At 40.7% G+C, this 17,379-nt stretch overlaps 1 protein-coding gene across 7 annotated transcripts in view; it reads left to right on the top strand.

Moving 5' to 3' along the window:
- Nucleotides 1-17,379, top strand: part of LOC308406293 (RNA-binding motif, single-stranded-interacting protein 3-like) — a 164,353-nt gene that overhangs the window by 79,880 nt on the left and 67,094 nt on the right. For all 7 annotated transcript variants that reach the window (XM_080897216.1, XM_080897214.1, XM_080897215.1 and 4 more), the window contains 2 exons: nt 345-523; nt 10,957-11,015. In XM_080897216.1, coding sequence (XP_080753342.1) covers nt 345-523; nt 10,957-11,015 — 238 coding nt within the window. The remainder of the gene's footprint in view (nt 1-344; nt 524-10,956; nt 11,016-17,379) is intronic.

The following is a 17,379-nucleotide window of genomic DNA, read 5'->3' as shown; positions in this document are numbered from 1 at the left end:
GGAAGTCCCTACTGCCTTGTCATTATGTGCAGAACCTTATGTGAAGATTCAGCACAGCACGCTATTGTTATTTGGGCAAGCCCCAGTGGTTGGGTACCATGAACATCACGGACTAATTTCAGATCTCTTGCTTTCCTAATTTTATGTACTTCCTCTAGAATAAAGAGATAATTGGGACAGGAAAAGATGTGGATGTGAGATTGGTAGATGGAATTTAGCTGAGGAGCGGAATCTGCAGTGAAGTACTTTTTTTTGTGGCAAATACGTGATTCATGTGACACCAAACATAACAGTAAAGACCTAATGTGACGTTTGCCTTTCTGTGTGTTTTTCTGTCTTTGCAGCAGTCCTATGCCCCTCCCCCTCCACCCATGGCTCCACCCAGCCCTGGCAACACAGGAGGAGGAGGTGGTGGTGGAGGTCAGGGAGGAGGGCTAGTGGAGCAACTTAGTAAGACCAACCTGTACATCAGAGGCCTGCCGCCTGCCACCACCGACCAGGACCTCATCAAACTCTGCCAGCCGTGAGTTCTATTTTCTTCTACTGTCCCTGCCTTCGCTCTGCAGATGCATTAAACGTCCTCAATACAGCTGAGTTCAGTTCATTCCTGCTCAGTTCAGTTTAGTTCAGCTTGTGGTAATTAGTGTTGCGTGAGTGTGACAGGAGCTTATAATGGGTATCAACAATTTGCTCTTGACCCCTGTGTTCCTCCTCTCTGCTTCCTCAGAGGAAAAGACACAACCCAGCTGGGCCTAGCCCATCCGCTCCTTTCTGCCCTGCGTCATCTACACACACAAGGATAGATAATCCTCCTGTCCATCGGTGGAGGCTTGAAACTCCTCACATGGATGACAATATGATGGATCAGTCCACATTCCATGTTAATAGTAATATAAATGAGCTGTGGGAAATTAAATTGCATCAAATTACCAGTTCAATCTAAAATTTGATGACTTGATGCAGCAACTATATTTGATAAACATCTGAATATTTTAGTAATGGCTGTATCTAGAGTGATTTAGAAGATTTCCATTGGAACTGATGAAGGCATATTTTCATTTTTAGCAGCTTTGTTACGTCTGAGCAAACTCTGATCCAGCGTTTATTTTAACCCATTAGGCAGCTGTTTCCTGATCAGATTTTAGATCAGGGTTCTCATCATAGTGCCTAATCAGATTTAGACTAGGTTCAGAAATATACAGAGTTACTGTTTTGAAAAAACGATGAGACTTTTCAACATGATTTTGTTTTTCTAAGTTTCTTTTCCTCTTTTTAAGGGATCCTGTCACATTTGTTAAAAGCTAATTATTATAGACATTTAAAAAATATCAATTTATCTGTAATTGGAATAATAATACTACACAACAGCGGCTGTGATAATACTGTAGTGTACTTTTCCTGATTAATCACTGAATGTAGTAACTTAAGCTGCAAGAGCAGAAACACTTGACAGGTAATAGGGCCGTACTCTGTTAATTTCAGTATCTAGCTTTGTCCTTTTCTATTGTTTCTTTGTGTTAAAAGTTGGTCCTGCGCATTTAATCCCTACATATCCCAAATGTGGCTCAGGTGGTAGAGTGGGTTATCTACAAATAGGGACGTCGGTGGTTCGCTCCCTGGCTCGAGGTTATCCTTGGGCGAGGTACTGAACCCCAAGTTGCCTCTGATGGATCTGTCAGTGAGGATGTGTGCGTGAATGTTAGACAAGGTGCTTTGGTATAGGAGGGAAAAATGCGCTTATATGAATGTGTGTGAGATTTGGTGGTTGGTTACAGTAAAAAGCTCTATATTAGTACTGCTGCCATTTTCCATTTAAATTTTGTAAACAATTTAAACCTGCTTTTCTTATTTGCCTTCTAGCTTATGTTGGTCGATAATATCAAATGTAATTAGTGAGTTGTATGTTAATAATTATAGTGATTGCTTGTCTTGAAGCTATGGGCTTTAAATATTTTCAAAAGCAATTTGATTGTATAGATTTTGTGAAACAGAGAAGACGGATAAAAAATAAAATGCAAAGACACGTTCACATATGCACACACTGTATCTTTCCTTTCTGTGTGTCAGCTGCAGTTCAAGCCTGTTGTATTTCAGCTCAGCCCTGGAGGCAGTTCTGGAAAAACGGGGTGAAAAATGGGGGCCAATAAAAGTTTCATTAGAGGCCCAGTCAGTGTGCCAAGTGGCCAGTAACATTTAGGAAAGGTCATGGAGGAGGGGAGGGGTGCGTGTGCTGTTGGGCAGCATCATAGTGTTGGGTTTCTAACTTGCTCCAGCTTTTGGAAATAGAGTGGCAGCTTCCTGTCAGTCACTTACATGATATGCACGCATGCACACACAAACAGGCCTTTCTTTCATGCACAGTTGCAGTGAGTAACAGGAGGACAGTACTTACACTGATGCACATATACAGACATGCACACTCTTTCAATTCAGTGTCATCCATAATTGGTCGCCAACCATGGCTTTTTTTTTTTTTTGATTGTACCAAACCTCCCATCAGCATCACACACACCCTTACCATTCTTTCATCCTCCTCATTTCCTCCTTCCATCCTTTCCTCTCTGTCCGCCCTTCCCTCTCTCCCTCACCCCTGTTTCCCCCTTCTTTCTCTCTCTGTCTCCGTGCCAGTTCTCAGAGTGTCAGTGAAAAGTGCTGTTGTCAGCTGACATTTCCAATCACTCCCCCGGTCGCCAAAACTATGGACACACTTTTAACGTCTGGGGACAGAGCAGAACGTGAGCGGAATCTAAAGTGTAGCACAAGGGCAATTTCTCTCTCTCACTCACTTGCTTTCACTTCCCCCTGTTGTCTTTCTGTCTCTCTCTCACGCTTGATTCCCAGCTGTCTGTCTGCATATCGATCTATAACTTAATCTGTGGTTAAAACCTGCAGTGTAGCTCATGATGATCTTAAAAAAAAAAAAAGTGCTTCCTGTTGTGGTTGATGGATATGAAACTTAAACCTTACAAATATCTTTTTGTCCACACATTTCAGAGTTTCCATCTTAAATTTCAGTTTCCGTGATATTATTCATTACATCAGAGTGAAACTCATGGATTAAAAATGTTCAGCTGCTAGAGAAATCTGTTATGGGAGCCATATTGTTCAAACTGTAACCATATTGTAAACACCTGTACCTAGTCATTTTTTTAATGTGATTAAACTAGAGCCTGAGGAATATAGTATTTTTAAGACCTCTAAAAATTCCCTGGAAAGTGACAATTAATCTACCAGCATCTGGAAAGAGATCAGAGTTCCCCTATATTGGAAGTTGGAGTCAGCACTTATAACTTTTTTTTTTTCAAAGGGTTTTTGTCCAGTTTGCATTTATCAGATTTTAAAACATGATGAGTTGTAAATGTTAAAAAAAATGAAAAGGCAGAGCTGACACCAAGACTTTCACTGGGATGGACAAGGTATCAACACAGGAATGAGTATATCAGAGGGACAACTCGGGTTGAAAGCTTTGGAGATAAAGTTAGAGAGGCAAGCCTGAGATGAACATGGGACATGTGCGGGCTAGAGAAGTGATAGTGGATTTATTTGACAAAGACTGCTTGTGAAGCTGCAATGCTGGAGGAAAAGAAAGACCACAGAAAGTTCATGGATTTAGTGAACAATGATATGCAGGGGGTTTTTATGACAGAGGATGCTTGGGACGGATGATCTGATATCCTCGTGTTGGTGTTGTTCCCACATCATCATAATAAATGTTGTTCCAGGTTCGATATTGCAAGTGACCAGGATACTGCTGAAATGCAACAAATTCAAATTGCTGGATTGGCAGACAGAGGCAGTTTTTCGCAAGTTAAGTAGATTTTTTTTAAGGTGTTTTTTTCCCCAAAGTCGCAAAAGTATGATGTCACAACAATGTGATTGGTCACTTGCAATGTTAAACCTGGAACAATATTTATTATGATGATATGGGAACAACACCGACACGAGGATATCAGATCGTGCGCTTGGGCCAGCAGGTGATGGAGGCAAACGATCCACTGTTCCATCCCTTAGAGCAGGGATGGGGGAACTCCAGGCTTCAAGGGCCGGTGTCCTGCAGGTTTTAGATGTGTCCTTGATCCAACGCAGCTGATTTAAATGGCTAAATTACCTCCTCAACATGTCTCCAAGTTCTCCAGAGGCCTGGTAATGAACTAATCATTTGATTCAGGTGTGTTGACCCTGGGTGAGATCTAAAACCTGCAGGACACCGGCCCTTGAGTTCCCCCACCCCTGCCTTAGAGTTAGCAGCTGGAAGAGGAAGTGCTTCTTGTGGTACATCGGCAAATGTCAGCTACCAGTGTACAGTGTACAGATAAATTAATCAGGCACAACCTAAAATGTTTGCAAATGCTCGCCGAGCATTGAAAGGGCTCCTTATATTTTGAAGGTTTTAATTTTTTTATTTAAATTTTTTTATTTCAAGAATTAAACCAAAGCAACTGTAAAAAAATAAATAAAAAATGCCTGACTAATAACCAGCTGTATTACATATATCATGCACCAGTATTGGTCCAGTAAGATCTTCTGCTCTTTTGCTGAGCCTCCATATTGACGTGTCAAAGCAGCAAAATATTGTTATTAAAATGACTATATTCCTTTTCCAGGCTTTTGTGCAGTCTGGCTTTTTTTTTCTTAACCACTTAATGGCACCACAGAATAACTCGTAGTGCTTTATTCAAGACTAAAGAAGTCTGTTGGATGACTTTTTCTTCTTTTTGAGCAAATAATGTTGGATCTGATGCTCTCGAGGCCTTAAATAACCCTCTGCTTGTAAGATCCTAAATGAAATATTGAACTATCTGATCTGAAGCGTTGTGGTTAGGATGAAGTGGAGATGAAACTATATTTAACTCAGATTAGAGTTTGGTCTGACATGGATCACCACACAGCATTATCTAATAAAAGCAAACAAAAAGTTGATAAAAGACAGCTCTTTGTTTGTTGCTTATACTAGTGGCTGTTTACTCTGTCATGGACACAAATTACTTTTCTGCTATAATGCCAACTCTTGAATGTGCCACCTAACTGGAGAGCCTGGGAGCTTATGATTTACACTTCATGGAAAGGTCTTTTGGCAGACAAACCTAATGTTTCAGTGACATTAAGCCATCGTCTAAACTCACAGCGCATTGGCTTTTCATCATGGAAACAGTCCAAGACTTTATTTCTTCATAGTGCCTAAAGATGTTAAACTACATATGGGGAATGGATTTGAAGACTTCTGAAGCATTGCTGTCTCGGTCCTCCCTCTGTGTTTGCCTGTGTGAGTCTAACAGGCCGAGAGGGAGGAAAATGAGGGAAATGCGAGAGACAAGACAGCTGTATCGGATCCCCAATTAGGAGCTACCACACACAGAGACCAACCTGCACGTACACTAATGCATGCACAATCGCACACATGCAGACAAACGCACAAGTTCTGACAGAACTCGCACAATTTGCAAATGCAGAGGACGCGTACATATACATAATGTATATAAACACTCTTGGATATCCTGGAGAGATGCAGAAATGATGCACGTTGGTGTGGGTGGGAACTGTGGTTCAGAAGACATCAAACGGTGAGCATCCATAGGCTGACTGTGTTCCACAAGGGAATGAAAACACAGATCTGATGCTGTGAGGGCCCTCTGAGGACTGTCATTAACACTTCACTCACACACAGACAGGGTTGCACACAGATTTTGTCAAGCCTGCCAAAACGGGGTGCGTTGAGTTTCGTATCGACATCCCTCCTTAAATCTCGGCAGTCTAGAAAATGCTGTCAATTTCAGTGGTCTTGGCAAGGATTCGGAGGAGTTTCCATGTGTTGAGGAAGACACATGGCTCATCCTTGAAAGACTGTCATTCTAAAAGTCAGCTCTACCCCCCACCAAACTAACCCAGACTGATGCTACAGAAAGACATTCTTCTCTGGCTTAGCACAGTGTTATTCAGCTTTGTAGCATTTCTATGAAGCCAAAGAAAACAGATTTTAGGTTAGCTCAGTGTCCTCCAGCGGCGATGTGTCTTCCCCTTTGGATTGCATGAACTCTTTGATTTCAACCAAAAGTGACAAAAAACGAAGCAAAATCCGTCCCCTGCTGAGTCATCGGATTTCCGTATGTAGTAGCAGGTCACCATATTCAGCTGACAGCTCCTTCAATAGCACCTTGAATGTTCTGTGCTGTTTAGCTCTGGAGCGGATGCTGTTTATGATCTTCACGACGGGAGTCATTACGTGCTCGAAGCCGATCACCTTTGTGCATAACGCCTGCTGGTGAATGATGCAGTGGTATTGCATGAAGTTTGGGAACTCTGTGTCACCTTTACAGTGAGCGATGAATCCTGTATGTCGGCCGATCATAGCAGGAGCCCTGTCGGTAGTCACTGATACCTGCTTTTCCAACGGTACCTTTTTCTTCGCGAAAACTCCTTCACCGCGTTATAGATGTCAACTCCCTTCGTAGTTGTCTTTAGCAGCAGTAGTGTCAGAAGTTCTTCTTTTGTGGAGAAACCATCAAACACCATCCGGATAAAGACCATCAGCTGTGCTGCACTGCTGCTGTCCACGGACTCGTCACACTGGATGCTAAACCACCTGCACTTTGCCAGATCCTGATCCAACTGATCGACCAAGTTCCCGGACATAGCCGACACTCTTCTAACGATTGTAGTTGCCCCCAGCTGGACATCGGAGAGAGTGGAGATTATATCATTTCCATATTTCTCGTCTTTAAGCATAGTTTTTGCAATTATCATCATTGCTTCTTTGAAAACCTCCCCGTCTAAAAATGCCTTCTTTTTCTTAATCATGAAATGTGTAGCTCTAAATGAAGCTTCGGTTGCTTTTTGGGAGGTTTTTTTTGCTCAAACCTGTCTTTAGCTCGCGGGCTTTTTCCACTCGCAGTGTGCTGCCCTTTGGGTAGTTAGCATGGTAGCTTGTGTGACACGTTCGGAAATGTCTCTCCACGTTGTGCTGCTTTGCCGTTGCCACAGTCGCCCCGCAAATGAGACACACCCATGAATCTTTCACAGTGGTAAAAAACTCTTCCTCCCATTCACTGTGACAATGATATGTTTTCTTCTTCTTCTTTTTTCCGCCATTTTTTCCTTATCTCTTCACCTTTGCTGGTCTTCACGGCAACTGTTTCCATGGAGACCAGCTAGAGCTCATCTAATATTTAATAATAATTTTTTTAAAATATATTATCTCTAACAAATTGACACCAATGCAATTGTGATTTAAAAAAAATGGCAAGAAAAAATAAAAATAGATGCAGCTAACTGGTAAGTTGCTATGGTGAGCTATTTTTAGAACAGGCCCGCGGGCGACTCATGTGGTCCTTGCGGGCGACCTGGTGCCCGCGGGCACCGTGTTGGTGACCTCTGGGTCAGAGAAATGGCAACTCCCTTGCCCCAAAAAGCCCAACTAAGAGCTACATCTGACTCCACAGGCCTTAGTTAGTGTGTAAAATGCTAAAATTTGTGACAATACAATTAGGAAAAAGCCTGAACTAGTGTGAAAGGGTTTCCAAGAAAGAGCCTCTTCTCCCTAAAAAGAAAATGACAGCTTAGATTTACAAAGTCGCATCTGAAGAATCCACAAGATTTCTGGAACAAGACTTCTGTCCTTTGGACAAGCAAGACCAATATAGAGATCTGTGGCAAATCAGCACAAAAACCTCATACCAACTGTCAAACACTGTGGAGAAGGGGTGATGATTTGGACTTGTTCTGCAGCCACAGGACCTGGGTATCTTGCAGTCACTGAGTCAACTATCGAGTCCTCTGTATACCAAAGTATTCTAGGGTGAAATCTGAAGCCGTCTTTCTAACAGCAAAAGCTTGGCCCAAATTAGTTCATGCAACAGGGCAATGATCCTGTGCAAAGTAGGAAATCTACAACAGAACAGTTAACAAAGAAAAAAATTAAGATGTTGCAATAGCCCAGTCAGTCCAGACCTCATCCTGACTGAAAAAAGAGAGCTGTGCATAAACAAATGTCCACAGACCTCAATGAACTGAAGAGACTGAAACAGTCATACAGAAAATGTATTTTGTTTCTCTTTCCAAAGTATTTTGTTAAAGGACTCTGTGTAATAAGCCTTGTGGTGGTGTTCATCTGAGGGTTGTCTGAAACCTTAGAATTAATAAGGGTATGTTTTTTCTTTTGGCTCACCGTGACTTTTCAGGGATTTAACTCAAACTTCTAGCCTGTAACCTGTCAATACAAATTTACTTTAAAATACAGTTAAAATACAGAAAGAACAGAATAATTGACAATGAAAATAATAGGTGTAACCCTCCATTTGGTGCTTAGGAAATAGAGAAAATAATCTAATTTCTTCTAATGAAAGTTACACATGTAGCCGTAGGTTATACCAATTTTTTTTTTTTTTTGCTTCCTGGAGAATTACTTTAAATTAGAAGTAAAATTACATCCCCAGATATTTTTCAGAACAAATTTCTCTATTTTTTAGGCACAATGGAAAGTAATTGATAAGGAAGTGCTGACCTTTCCTTTCTGGCTCCTTGTAGTCTTTTATTGGTATGTTTTAAGTATTTCAGTAGTTTTTATGGCTCTCTTACGTGTCATTGCTATTGATTGAAGTGTAGGTCGATGTTATTTGACTCCAGGTTTCTGTTGGAATCAACCAAAATGTTCCAGTTGGGACTTGAAGAGGACATTCTGCACTTTCCTCTCCTCTTATTCCATGATCTAAATTTTCCTCACTTAACCATCTGATCTATTATCAATACTTTTTTCCATTTCTTCTGCACAATAGTAGATTGTTGTAGCTGTCTGGATAAAATGAAATGTTGCCATTGAATCACAGATTTGGATGGTGCATTGTTGTTGTAATAGGACATTTCCCTAAGGCCATGGCGTCATCCTCTCTCTTCTCCTCTCCTCTCGCTAACCTGCGTAACTACAGAGGGAACAGGTGGACATACAGTCTGACAATAATGTACCCAAACATGATGGAAACATGTTTTTTGTTTTCCTCTTTTTGAAATTAGACCAGTGCGACCATTTTTTATTTTTAATTTTTATTTTTTTCCCTCTTCAAGATTCATAGTGTAACTACCCAGGCACCCCCATCCCCCCACACCCCCGCTGTCCAGAGTCTGGATATGTTTCAGTCTTCTGCTGGGAAAAACAAGTTGGCAAAACACGTGGATGATGTATGAGATCTTTGACATGGATTCAAACTTCCACAAACATACTCTGTCACACACGTAATTACACCTACACAAGTATTTGCATGCTCAAGTGTTCGGTCACATGCACTTGAGTCATGCTGATGTAGAAGTCACTGAGAGTTGGTCTTGCTATTGCCAGATGGTGTGTGTAGTGTGTGTGTGATTACTGCTTTGGTGTAGGTTTTTTCTTTTCTTTTTGATCTGTGCCGTTGCGTATACGTGTGGGCGATTAGCCTTGTTTTCTTCAGAGTGTTTTTCACGTCTGCAGCCGTTGGCTGGCTCCACCAGCCGCAGGCCAAAGACCTTATTTACCACCAGCTATGACTTTTGGGAAAGAAATGGTATCAGCCAAACAGATTTGATTTCAGCCCATCACAATCAGCGGGTTTGTAAATACCATTCAGATATAGATTTAAATTGCAGGAATGAAAATGTGTGAAAACTGAGTGTTGTTCAAATGTTTGATTTTTGACAAAAACAGTGATTTTTCTCTCTGCCAATTGCGAGATCATACGCTGCTCATCTGTCATGTTAGGTGTGATAGCAGTCCTTTAAAGCCTTTTTTCCTGTCCCAATAGAGTTTGATATGAGGCTGTCAGGCGAGCTAGACTCGGTTCTCTTCTTCTTAATGACAGAGTTGGCTGACAGAGACTCTCCTGATGCTGACAACTAAATGATCTCTTCTTTATTAAACACCTCTTACTATCTCTCCATCTCCCCCGGACTATCTCACTTCCTGCTCGCCTTGAGTATCTTTTTATCTTTTGACTGACTGCTCTCCCTCTCCTTGTCTATTTCACATTCCTTAGTCTCTCCAACCCTTCCGCTGCTTTTCTCACCTCCTTTGCTAGTAGGAAGCTTCTGCATTGTTTTCTCATTGAGTTGTTTTTGCTTCTACCTTCATTGTTTCCCTTTTTTTTTTTTTTTCTTCCCATCTCTCAAACAGAAGAGGGAATATACTTCCATCCTTTACCTGGGGCTATCAGCCAGTCTGCTAGCCAGTCAGCGAGCTTGTCGGGCAGAGTGTCAATCTGTTTGATAGTCACTCAGCCAGCCAGTCAGTCATTGTGCACCAGTGTGAAAACATTAATTAAAAGTCTCATCCACAAAGCCAGGCAGTGATCCAGGCTGATCTCAACAATTCAAGCTTTCTGTCTTCGTCTTTTTCTGACTCTACCTTCCTTTCTGTCTCTGTTATCCTCTCTCTTCATACCTTCCCAGCCTCTTTCTGGGTTTTGTCTGTTTCTTTCTCCTCTTTCCTTGAGCACTAAAAGACTGGTCTGATAAGAAACATTATTAACTTCTTTCTGAGAACCCAAGAACAGAAAGCTCGAGAATAGAAGTGGGATGTGGGGGGAAAATAAGGAAGTAGACAAAGAGAGAGGCAGAGGTGTCAAACATAAGAGAGTAAGGTGGTGAATCGGACAGGAGACATTAAAAGTTGGTAGAGGGAGCAGATGGAGGGACGGACTTTTTGTTCCTCCATCTGCTGGATGGAGGTTGTGTGTCTATCTTGTTAATAATTCTGACGCAAGTCATCCTGTGGTGACCATTTCGTGTACATATTTTGTGGTAGTCCATCACTGCGTTGTTTCCTTTGACTGGACCAAACTTGTGACTCAACGATAGACCAGAATTATAACCCTGCAGCTCTGCCTGCAGCACAGCTAAATATTTACCCAAGACTCAAATAACTAATATTGATCCAGATGTTAAAAATGGGCCAGCAGCAAATCAGAATGTTACATTGTTGTTGTTTTTGTTTTGCAGATATGGGAAAATTGTCTCTACAAAGGCCATCTTGGACAAAAACACCAATCAGTGCAAAGGTGAGTGAGTTTCATTCTACTTGTTTCTGCAAGGATGCAGTATCTGCACTCTACTTCACAACCTCAGGTCTTGATTTGATATTTAAGTCTTTTTATTTATAGAGACCATTTCCTTTACTTAAACACCGACAGTGTAAGTCCATGTGTTGGAGAACACACGGCCGCTGACTATAAAGGCCATGTTATCCTTTAATCTATCGTAATAATGCACTTCTAGAGAATCTCTATTTTGCTTAACTTCACCGTGATGATGATTTCAGGATTGCTCTCTAATGATACTCAGAGTTGAGCGCATTTTGAAAGCAAGCTGTTGGTATTGTTGTCGTATGCAAAATCAGGATGGGGAACACCAGACAATAGACACAATATGTTTCAAATCGTCTCTGCGGTAAACGGGGCTCACTCAAGTGTCCTCTGATGAGGGTCTGCTTGATTGTTAGAGTGGTCTGAACAAAGCACTAATCAATATGATTGTAGTCGTCTGTTTTGAAGAGGCACACAAGAGCGTGCGTTCAGAATGATTGCTGCTCATCTGTCAGAGCTGTACTCAAAGGTATCCTGACACGGTTTAGGACAACAGCACAAAGGTCCTGTAATCACAGTTTCAGGTTGGACGGTGTGAGTGAAGGAAAACCCAGACTGATTGGTTCTGATAGGAGAAATGTTAATGTGAATTTTAAGTCTTCATCTGTGCTGATTACTTAGGATAAAATATTTTGATTCCACTCCTGCTTGTCTTAACATAATAATGGGAAAACCAAATCTCAGTAAGGCTCCTCTGGAAAGTCTTTTACTTCGCTCATTATCTTGAATCTTTCTAATTGGCTAGTTATGTAAATCTTAAACTTCATCTTGCTGCTACCTGCTTCACCATCACATAATCAAATATGGCTTGGGAGTCTTGAGCGCATATTAAAATGCCTTTCCTGACTGCTTTACAGCACAGCCAAAGGAAGGGAAGAAAATTCTATAAGTCCAGTGATAGTTATCAGTTATTCTTTCTCGGCTCATTAATTTTTGTCATTGGTGTTTTGTGAAATGAGTTTTTCAAAACCTGTTTCAGTATGGCCTCCAGTTCATAATTGTGATGTCTGCCAATTATGTCTTCGTGTTCATGCTTCTTTATAGTATGGAAAAGTTATCATTTTTGATCGTACTGCACGAGTGCTTACAAATTAAATGGAAAATGAACGTAATTTCTGCTTTCAATTATATTTCCTGGATATGGGTGATGATATGGTTTCATTGTTCACCAATCCCAGGCAAACACAGTTTATTTGAAAGTCTAAAGCTTATTAGTGTTTACCAGTGCTGTACTTTTGTATAAAAATGCTGTTAGGAGCACGTCAGTGAGCCACGATATTGGGTGAGATCTCTCTAATGGATGCTGACACTCTGTTTCCAACCTGTGCACATCTGGTGCTCAAATACATCGGCTATGTATCAATCCATGGTAGAAAGTAGTCCACAATATAGATTTACACCTATTATAAAAACATTGTGGAAAAGCTGTTTCGGCTAATACAATATGTTTGTGACTTGGGTTTTAAACAACCACATGGGAAGATAAAAAATGATTAAATGAACAGTTATGTATTGACTTTTCTTTGCAATAAATAAAATAAAAGACTAAGATTAATGCCACATGGTGTCAATTTTGACTCATTGGCACTTCATTAAATATACCTGTGCATCTGCTAATCAACTCGTATCCAATCGGTCAATCACATGGCAGCACCTCTATGCATTTATGCATGTAGACGTGGTCAAAACAATCTGCTGAAATTGGACCCAAAGATGCTTTACGAAGAAAAGGGAGAAACGTGATTTAAGTGTCGTGTTGTTGTTCAGACAGGTTTTCTAGGAATTTCCATTCAGTTGTCTTTAAGGTTTCTAGCAAGCAGTCTAAAAGAGAGAAAATAGCCAGATATTGAGCTAATAGACAGGCAGCCTAAACCTAAAACAACACATTGAATGTTAAAGCAGATGTGCAAGAAGACCACACTACCCATATGGAAAAGAAATAGTAAAAACATATATGATTTACTCATGTATAAATCATATAAGCCTTACATGATTTACTCATGAAAGTGGCCACTTTCTCATTACTTTCATATATATATTTTTAGTAAGTATACAAAACATACAAGTTTCATTATATGATTTTTCAAGGGATTTTATGTGTTTTCACTCTTGTATGCTTTTCATACAAGTTTCATACAAGACAGATAAAAACTTTATAAGATTTATATATATCTTTTCCATATGGGTATGCACCACTCCTGTCAGGAAAGAACAGAAACTCAGGTTACATTTTAAACAAATAGAAGATTGGAAAGATGTTGCCTGAATACTCTCGATTTCTGCTTTGACATTTAGGGGATGTGGTCAGAATTTGGCATAAACAACATGAAAGCATGGATCCATTCTGCCTCGTATCAACCGTTCAGATTAGTTGTTGGTGGTGTGATGGAGTTGAAGATATCTTCTTGGCACACGTTGGGCACCTTAGTACCAAGTGACAGTCATTTCAGTGCCACAGTCTACCGGAGTATTGTTGCTGACTATGCCCCATTCCTTTATGACCACAATATACCCATCTGCTGATGGATGCTTCCCGCTGGGTAATGTGATATGTCACAAAGCTCAAATCATCTCAAACTGGTTTCTTGAAGATGGCAATGACTTCATTGTGCTCAAATGGCCTCCACAGTCACCAGATCTCAATCCAATAGAGCAGCTTTGGGATGTGATGGAGTGGGAGATTTGTATCATGGATGTGCAGCCAACCAATCTGCAGCAACTGTGTGGGGCTATCACATCTCTGTAGAATATTTCCAGCACATTGTTGAATCTGTCCCAGTGAAGAATGGATGCATTTATAAAGGCAAACTGGCCTTCCCACTACTAATAAGGTGTACCTAATGAAGTGGCTGAGGTTGGACCCTATTACTATGTGGGTTTTATATTTAGAGTCCAGAATTTGTAACTGCACAGACTTTTATTTCTCTTCTGGGTTCAATTTCAAGTCAGATAAAAAGTTTAGTGAATAAAATTTTATTCTAATAAGAATAAAAGTCAGACTGTGACTTAACAGTCTGCAAGCTGTTCGATTTTTTGCAACGTCAGTTAATGGCTTCAGACCAAAGAAGACAAATTGACAGCTTGTTTTAATCACATTCACTCACATTTTGTTTGGCACTGTTGACTAATCAATCCAGAGAAAAGTTCACGCAGCTCGTTGCCTGTAATAGTCAGCATGGGAGGTAAGAGCATACACGAAGCTGGTGTCTTTGTTCCTTGTAAAAAATGAATAAATAAAAATTACATTTGAAAACTTGCCACCCTGTCCTAGTTATATTGCAGACATGACTAGGGAAACTAAACATGAGAGAAACTTTGCAATCGCTGTACAACAAGCTATGAACTGATGCACAATATTTAATGCACAGTCTACCATAATACACTAGCTGCAGCAGCATAGGCGATTACAGGCTGTGGCTCTCATCAGCAATTTCGCTGCTTGTGATGTAGACTTCATACATCTTTTAGCCAGTTGTTAACTCACAATGAAGGAGTTTCATTATCAGTCGGCCATTAGAGTGCCTTACAACCGGATAAGTGTTGGTTTGATTGCAAAGGCATTCAGTAGGGACAAGATAAGTGCTTAGCGTGACTAAGAGAGTACAAATTGGCACAGAGAGCTCTCTTGGAAAGGGAGGGATGGATGGGTGGAGGCACAGAGAGGTGGAGGGACGGGGTAAAAATAAACTGGGGCTGACAGAAAAGGAAGGAGACCCTTTGAAACTGATGATTTAGCAGACAGCCTTTTCTTTTCAGGAAGACTATGCAGAGAGCCAGAAAGCATGAAAAATGTAGTCAAAGAGACAGGTACATAAATAAAGCCATCTTCCCCTGCAGTCCGAGGAGACGCACAGTTCGATTGGTTTGCATACTTTTGCTGTCATGCGGGAACCATGTGATCTCAGTTTCTGTGATGTTTTTCTTGGTCTTTATCCCTGAAAAATTGATGTTTCGTCTTCAGGGCAATGTAAATATATTGTTTGATGCCATGAAATGAGATGCACTGTTTTTAGAATTACTGTTTAATTAAGTAAACAAAGAAAATAAAAGTTTTACTTTATTCTCTGAAATAAAAGTATTATGTTTGTAGAGTCCTATGCTTTGTTGGGAGCTCGGTGTTAAATACACTGGCAGTTTTGTTGTTAGCGGGATCTCTGAGGGAGGGAGAGTGTATGCTGCACAGGATAGAGGAAGGGAGAGGAAACCACTAGATTGTAAAGGACTTCCATTTCCTAAAGCAAGCACCCTCCCTCTCACTGTCTCTGTGTCTCCAGTAGAATCCCCCCCTCCCTTAAAATTCAGTCTGCCTGTGCCTCTCGCTTGCCCTCTGTTCCCATCTCACTGCAACCCCCAAATTCCTCCATTGCTTCGTCTCTTTCTTTGAGTTCCTTGTGTTTCCTTGTGTACTCGGGCCATTAGAATATGCTAACCAAGGCCAGGAGCTCAGGAGATTGGATTGAATCTAGTGGTGTTTGTGTGTTCATGCTCATATTTATCTGTCCTTCCATCGGTGTCTATGAATCATTTGTGCATGTTTGTGTGCACTTTATCACTTTTTGTATTATCACAAGTGGAATATTTGTTGGAGTGACCACAGAGGAGAGGGTCAAGTGCACAAACATGAATGATTAAATGTTTTAGATTTTCAATTTTTGTTATGTAGACTTATAACATGTGTTCAATCACATTCACATTTTGTTTGAATAGAAAGCACACAGTCTTTCAGTTAAGATTTGGCATCTCAGGACATAGTAAAAATAACATGGTCCTTACACCATGTAATTATTTAACAAAAACCTAAACCAAAATGCTGCTTTCATTAAGAGAAACTAAGACTAAACAATCATTTGGAATTGATCATGTGATCATCAGTAAGTGAGAGCACACCTATAAAAGTAGTTTGCTGGTCTGGAGCATTCAGATCTGTGTGTGTGTGTGTGTGTGTGTGTGTGTGTGTGTGTGTGCGCGCGCGCGCGCAATCTGGGAATTATCCAGACAATTTGACATCCATTAATCTTCAGTGAGAAAAATTTACAAGTGGAAAATATTCAACAGAGTCACCAATCTTCCTAGGAGTGGACCTGCCGAATGCACCCCTATTCACCTCAGACTGTGCAATTCTGATAGAAACTGCAAAAAACCCAAGAGCTGCATCTCAGTCTCTACAGGCCTCAGTTAGCATGTTAAAGTCAAAGTGGAGACCTTTGGCCATAATAATTTGTTTGGGCAAAAATCAAGAACATCATATGACTACTAACGCCTCATACCAGCTGTCAAGCACAGTGGTGGTGATTTGGGTTTGTTTTGCAGCCACTGTGTCAACCATAAACATTTGTATAACAAAATATTCAAGATATTAATGTGAGGTCAAATGTCCAACAGCTTAAGCTTGTTCCAAATTGGGTCATACAAAAGACACCAACAAATCTACAACAGAATATCTGAAAAAGAAAAGGTTTTTCCGTGGAGAAGTGGAAGTCCAGACCTCAACCTGAAACTGTATTCCTCCAGAAATATGCAAGAGACTAGTACAGAAAAGGATTACTTCAAGTTAGTCAAGTAACTGTTATTCTACCAGAGTCATTTTTACTTAGGTTATTACTTAGGTAACAACACAGTTTAATATGTTAAACCTGCTATGTAAAAACCTTAGAATTGAGATGCTCTTTTTGGGGGGTGGGGGGGGGGTGGGTACTTTCTTTTTACCATGACTGTATTGTATGATTTACAAATTACAAAGTGGACAGAAGTTTGTTGTATTCACCAGCAGAACTGTCCATCAGCTTGAAAGGCAGGCATATGCTCGTCAATTCAACAAGCGTCCAGGCTTCTGAAGTGTCCTTGAGGAAGACAATGAATCCCTACCAGCTTCTAGGGTGCACTCTGTCACTGATACTTGACCTCAGACCTCGCTGGAGAGAAGGCCAAATAGATGTTCAGAAAACAGAACTCTCCTTGAGTGATGAATAGATTCAAAACAAATGGCACATTCTCTTCAAGGCTGATGTTTTGTCAAACCTAACCAGTCAGTGAGATGAGCACTTTGAGGAAAAAAAAAACTGTCTCCATCATTCTTGCTTAAAGGAGAGTGAATGGTGCCAGGGCTGAGCAACACACACCTGTGCTAGGAGAATAAAATGCACACTAATTCCCTGAGGTCTTTAGATGTAAGGACCAACTTAAATGTGCAAGGCAGAGCAAGATTACACGCCAACAGCTACAACTCAGTATTTTATTTACAGAGCGCGTACAAGGCTCCTGAGACACACTCTTGTGCTAC

Source organism: Rhamphochromis sp. 'chilingali' (assembly GCF_963969265.1).
Source record: "Rhamphochromis sp. 'chilingali' genome assembly, chromosome: 11".
Taxonomy (NCBI): domain Eukaryota; kingdom Metazoa; phylum Chordata; class Actinopteri; order Cichliformes; family Cichlidae; genus Rhamphochromis; species Rhamphochromis sp. 'chilingali'.
Note: the sequence above shows the minus strand (reverse complement) of the source record. Positions and strands in the feature narration are given on the sequence as shown.